General features: G+C 34.0%; 1 protein-coding gene across 1 annotated transcript; it reads right to left on the minus strand.

Moving 5' to 3' along the window:
* Positions 1–1906: 1906 nt before the first annotated feature.
* LOC149553395 (cytochrome P450 76C4-like) lies at positions 1907–4911 on the minus strand. Its single transcript, XM_089788856.1, has 2 exons — positions 3879–4911; positions 1907–2985 (listed from the first exon to the last, which is right to left on the minus strand). The coding sequence occupies exons 1-2, from the start codon at positions 4770–4772 to the stop codon at positions 2353–2355; spliced, it is 1527 nt and encodes a 508-aa protein (XP_089644982.1). The 5' UTR covers positions 4773–4911; the 3' UTR covers positions 1907–2352.
* Between the last annotated feature and the right edge of the window lie 2042 nt (positions 4912–6953).

Consider the following 6953-nt stretch of genomic DNA (forward strand, 5'->3'; position numbering starts at 1 on the left):
CTGCCTCATTCGAATGGAGCCCCGGGGTGCCAATTTATTCTTTTCTCTCCACCTTCTCCAGAGACTTCTAGAACATTTTTTGATCTTATCTCTTAAGTGACTTTATTAAATATTTTATAATCCAAGTCACTTTATTAAATATTTTATAATCCAAGTCACTTTATTAAATTAATTAAATATAAAGTTATCTTTTAATATTTATTTATTTGATAACTTTATAAGTAATTAACTTAATATCATTTATTTATTTAATTAAAATGATTAATTAGTCGTCCTCATAAAATATTCATTATTTTGGACAACCAAGTTAATCAAATTAATTAATCAGACTGCCACCGAAAATTTGGGGACATGACAAAGATAGATAGTATTCACTAACTAATTAAGTCCATAAGGACCGAATTAGTTAGGGAGTTGAAAGCTCATAACCGATCACAATGCAACCCTTGACTATATTATATATGCAAGATCAATTAAGGAAAGTAAATTATATGTAAATTCTTAAAATTTTGAATTCTATATTGGGTGCACCAAATCGGAATTGTGAATAGGAATACAAAATTTCAATTTTACCCCAAAAATGAGCATTTTCTATTCCAACTAAATAGCTGGAATTGGAATATGTATTCCTATTCCAATTTTATTTATTTTAGAAAAAGATAAATTTTTGGGTCCATGAATTCCCCCTTCAAATTCTGACTGAACCAAACAAGAATAGGAAAATGTATCCCATTTTCTATTCAAGAATAACTATTCCTATTCCCATATTTCTATTCCCTAGCCAAATGAACCCTAAAATGAATTTTACTTCTCCTATTGATCGATATAGTTACAATTCAATACCAATTTCTATAGAAGATATGTTACTTGCATAATCACAAACCTAAATTAAACTTCTGAATTGACCTAAATTAAACTTCAGAATTCAGACTTAAGGCTCAATATTGGGAAATATAAATCAAATACAGATGAGCTTGAATACAGACCAAGAATGGATGCTAGATCAAACTTATTAAAACAATCAGATTACAAGTAAAAAATATGTTATTTGATCAATGAATGAATATACTAAAACCTTGACAACAACTAATTTGACTTACTATCTCCTACTTGTCAACAATTAACCAACAACTAATAAACCATGCCAAAAATTGAGACTGGATAACCGAATAGAAAACATAGTCAGGAAAAGATCAAATAATTTGCATGTAATATAATGAATCCACATTTCCCCATTGCCAAGTCCAATGGAGCATAAAACATGTGGAAGCCTAGCCAAGGCACGTGGACTCTAAGAAAAGCTGCCATGTTATTCAATTTTCCATTCTCAGATAGCACCATTCAACTTTTCAGCAGCTACTTCTCTGAAGGGAAAAGGAAACTGCCACAATGAAGAAAATTAGAGTGCAGCGAAAGGGACAAATAAATAAAAAGAATATAATTCAGTTTAATATAAAAATTTAAAGACCATAAGAAAGGGGGAAGTTCTGTGATTCCCAAGACTTCAGTTAATATTAAATGCAGGTAAGAATATTAGTAATATCCATTTGCAAGAAACATTTTTAAAAAGACTTTATCAAACAAATACTTGTTTTGATTTATCCATTCAGGAAAGATATTGTCTTGTGAATAATGAAGGCCCATTTTTTCCTAAATAGGGCATTTTTTTTCTGAATAAGGCTGTTTAAGATTGAGGTTTACTAAGAGATCCAGAGGAAAGAAAAAGACAAATAACAGATCAAAGCAAAGAAAAAAACGTATATGCAATAAAAGAACTCAGGACTTAAATATGCACAAGTAAATGTGAAAACCACTGAAACCCCAACAAACTGGAAGCTCTTAGCAAATAGCAATATCCCTTTGAGTAGACGTTAAATCATAATGCACTTGAACTGCTATGCCCAACTGGTGAAAAATTCCTTGTAAATTATAATGCACTTGAAGACAATTTGTGATTTTAACATTTGCATCAGTTGTAGCTCAAAATTCCATCCAGCCATAGGCTAGCTCGAAAGTCCCTTCTGAAGGTGTCTAGATGTTCAGATGCTTCAGATTTTTTACAAGAAGTTTTTCTTTGCATTTGTGACGGTTATGTCTCATGGAAAAGATATATACATATACAAGCAAGTTAGAATAGTAGACTATGGACAAGCGCTGGTCTATTTGGTTCAGTTGGTATCTAATTACACAAGATATTGAAATCCCTATGGACAAGATATGCATGAAATAGCGCTTGTCTAATTCAGTTGGTATCTAGCTACGCTTCAGAAAGGTGAGGGATCTGCAATCCAAAAGCAACGATTATATTGAATGACGATAAAGTAAGAATCTCTTGGTGAACGAATCAGCATACTAATAGATTTTATGTGGCAATCGCGCGATGGGGATCGCCTGCAACGCTTGATGCTTCTTCAACACAATGCTAAACTCGTCGTCCATGTCAATTTCATCAGCGCTCAGTCCATCAGGAAGGCTCCAGTCGAAGGAATGAATCAGCGATGCCAAAATCAAATGAACAATCTTATCAGCCAGAGGAAGCCCAATGCATATTCTTCTTCCCGCTCCAAATGGTAGAAGCTCAAAATCCCGGCCTTTATAATCAATCTTACTTTTCTCACCCTCAACAAATCTCTCTGGCATAAACTTGGAGGGCTCCTTCCACACAGCAGGATCCCTTCCTATTGCCCACACATTAACCAGCACCTGCGCGTCTTTGGGAATCACAAATCCCTTTATTTCACAAGAGTTCTCTGCTCTGTGAGGAAGCAGAAGAGGCGCAACTGGATGCAATCGAAATACTTCTCTCACCACTGCACCAAGATAAGGCAAACGATCTAAATCAGATTCTTCCACTCTTCTCTCTCGACCCACAACTTCTTCCAATTCTACTTGGGCCCTTTTCATTGTGTGTGGGTTGTGAAGCAGTTCAGCCATTGCCCATTCTAGAGTTCCAGCAGCGGTGTCACTGCCAGCCATCAAAAGCTCCTGCCCACGTCACAAATAACACAAACAAATACAAAATCTTAATTAACAGTCAGTATATTGTTTGCTTTTAGGTCAGATTATGGAACCAGTGAATTGTTTACTTTTAGGTCAGATTAACTTCAATTATCAATCAAAGAACAGGTCACAAAATAGAATTAATATTAATAAGTAGGAGATAGTTTTTACAGTAAGTTAAATTGCAATATTGTTATCAGGATTTAAATGTGTAGTTTTTGAATCAAAGAAATTGATCCATGTTTCATGAGTAGTGATTCACACACCAATCCATCTCTCATACTAATAAATGGAACACTTAGCACTAATTGGATCTTGGTCATGTTCACAGATCCAGAGGTCACCCATCCCAGTACTACTCCAGCTGGAACACACTTAACTAAGGAGCTTCCTTGGTTAAACCTACTATGCTAGCAACCACATGTGTGGATGAGTTGGACTCAAAAACTACACAGTTAAATAATGATACCAATATCACAATTTGACTTGTTATGGAAAATATCTCCTACTCATCAATTGGTGAGCTTAAGGGGCTTTCTAACAAATGGTCCATAAGGCACAACACTTCGTGAAGGTTTAGCAAATGGGGTTGAAAGCATAGTGGTTTTAACCATGGAGGAAACTCCATAGTTAAGCGCATTCAAAATGGAGTGGTGCTGGAATGGGCGACCTCTCGAGAAGTCCCGTGCTTTACCTCTGCTAACATCAACCTAGATCCAACAAGTGCTAAGTGTTCCATTTATTCTCATGAGAAATGGATTCGTGTGTGACTCACTACTTATGAAACATGGATTGATAAGCTTAAATCAAAAACTAAATATGAAACATGAATCAATAGACAGTTAAATCTGATAGCAATATCTAAATAATTAACTTACAAAAAATATAGTTCTGATATCCATGAAAGAGAGATCATTCTGAGTTTGATCTCTGAGATCTAGCAAGGCATCTAGAAAATCCTTCTCAGCATCTCTTTCCTTACTTCTCCTCGCCACTCGATTGCTTATGCAGAGATCTAAAAACTTATGAGTTCTCTTTAAATGAAATCCTATCTGACGCCCAACGCCATGAAGATCCAGAATCCCAAGCCAGGGGAAAAAGTCAGCCAAATTGGGTTTTTGGCAGAGCTTTGCCCATGATATAAGAGCCTCCGTGAACTCCACAGCATCGGGATTGTTGGGATTGGTTAGCTCTGTGCTGAACATCAGATAACCAATGAGATTCAGAATCATTCTGTACATTGAATCCCCAATGGCTACACTCTTTCCCTTCACACCGTTTTCCTTGAAAATCGAACGAACCATTTGGAATACCAAATCTCTTCTGGTAGTTTGAGAAGCTCGGAGTTTCTTGGCAGAGAAGAACCCTACAGTGGAAACACGTCTGAGTTTCTTCCAGTGGCCTCCGGTTTGGCTCCACATCAAGGACTCCTCATGGTAAGAAAGATTCTTCATTGCTTGTATGACAGTCCGCCCAGCAAAGTTTTGATCGTGGGTTTGGAGTACCACTTTTGCCATGTCAGCAGAGGAGAATACTACTGTTGTTTTCATGCCAAGGGATACAGTGATTAAAGGGCCATATTGCCTAGACAGAGTAAATAGTGAGATGTGGGGCTTTTTGCCCATTTGAAAGAGGTTTCCTACCACAGGCCAACCAGGCGGTCCTGGTGGAAGACGGGGCCTCTTATTCTTCCTTCTAGTCCGTTGTAGTGCATAGAAGAAGAACAAAACACTGCTAAGAAGAACATACCAATATACCTGCGGGTTGTCCATGAGAATATGAAGCAAAGCTTCTGGAGTAGATTATCTACAGTCATCAATTACAGCATCCTCTCTGAAGATCACTTCCCTTTACATACTCCTTTCAATACATTTTGCTCGTAGAAATTGCCGGTTCAAATTAGAAGTCTATTCGGACTCATATAATTTAGACTATTCATATGCCAATTCAAACACGGAACTCATGATTGAAGGTTAGAAAGTCACGATTTGATGTAGATCTTATCTCTATTCAGTGTATGAGCTATGACTGTCTTACTAATTTGCGAGTGTTCATGAAATTTCATGATTTTAAAATTGAATATATTACCTTAAGTCAGTGCTGTCTCCCTAAGTCAATGCTGTCTCTCTAGATGAATAGTGTTCTCATGATTTTAAAATAAAATACATTATATTAAGTCATTATTGTCTTTGTAGATGGATAATGGTTAGAAAGTTACATCATAAAATACATTATCTTAAGTCATTATTGTCTTTGTAGATGGTTAATGGTTAGAAAGTTACATTTGATGTTTGTCTTTGTATGAACTATAATTACCAATTTACTAAATGTTCAAATCTCATGATTTTAAAATTGAACACATTATCTTAAATCAATGTTGTCTTTCCTAGATGAATATATAATTTCATTTTGTCTTTCTCAATGAATATATAATTGAAAATAGAAGCTATATATAGATATATTAAGGGTTAAAAATGTAAATATAGTAGGGGTTGTCTTAAAACAAGTTACAAGGGTTATGTACAGGTTCAAATGATAGAGAAGAATATTTTGTAGCATCTAAAGATATTAATTTAATTTATAATGTTTTATGTATAAAATTATATTCTTTGTTAATATAATTTGATACATAATTTTGAGTTTACATTGGTGATTTCTTTTAAATATATTATTTCTCTCTATATATTTTTCTTCATAATTGTCCTTGTCTAATTATAATTGATATGTATTGGCTATTTAAATTTTAATTTATTTTCTTATAGTTTATAGATTTAACAATGGCATCCAATCAATAGAAAAAGCTAATTGAAGCAATACTATAAAGTAAGAATTTTGTAAAAAGGTGTTAGAAAATGTTTGGTATGTTTTAATATGAAATAACAAAGACCTTGATACTTAAATAAGTATAAGTTACATGGTTTTCAAATCGATTATTATATAATTTATAGGAACTCTAAGAGCTCAAGGTTTGTTTGCTTAAAAACTCTAAACATTTAATTCACATATAGAAGAAACTAAAAGAAAATTATCAAAATTCAAGGTAGTGTCTACTTAGAGTGTGCAAAATAAAGACAAAAGTTCTTATACATTGGGAAAAGGTATCACTTTTACATAGAGAAAATGAAAAAATCTTACATGTTGACTCATATTCTTCTACTCTTCTCTCTCCACCCACAACTTCATCCATCTCTTCTTGGGCCCTTTTCATTGTATTCACACACTAAGACTTGATTCCTAAACTAAAAGTGTTAAATAGTCAAAGTCGACTTATATTTATAAGCTTCATTTCTTCCTTAATATGTGATGTTTAAAGGGGAAGAAATTAAACTTAGAAAAATAAGTCACCTTTGACTATTTAACACATTTAGTTTATGAATCAAATCTCATTTGTGATATTTCAGTGATCCGTATTTAAGGGTAGCAACCATCAACAACCCCTACCCGTATCACAAATAAGTCCCAATCAAATGGAAAATAGTAAGCAGTCAGTGCATTGTTTACATTGTCAGATAATGGAAAAGCTTAAATAGTCCATTTATTATTTACTTTTAGGTCAGATTAACTTCAATTATCCAAAATACAGAAATGAATATAAATAATACTTTCAAAATAAATTTGTACTGATCTTCACGAGGAAAAGATCATTCTGTGTTTGATCTCTAATAATATCTTGCAAGGCATCTAGAAAACCATTGTCTGCAGCTATTTCCTTACTTCTTGTCGCCATTCGATTACTAATGCAGCCATCTAAGACCTTATGTGTTCAAATAAGAAGTCAGAGTCGGTATAATTTAAAATATTCAGAAGATTTTAACAAATCAAACATGAAAGCCTATGAGTCGAGATTGAAGGTTAGAAAGATCCGACGTCTATTCAGTGTATGCGCTACCTATGATTGTCCGACGAGTTTATAGGTATTCATATTTGTGGAACTAAAATAAGGGTTGTCAAAA

Source organism: Cupressus sempervirens, chromosome 6, assembly GCF_028749045.1.
Source record: "Cupressus sempervirens isolate cs-2001-9-10 chromosome 6, ASM2874904v1, whole genome shotgun sequence".
NCBI classification, from domain to species: domain Eukaryota; kingdom Viridiplantae; phylum Streptophyta; class Pinopsida; order Cupressales; family Cupressaceae; genus Cupressus; species Cupressus sempervirens.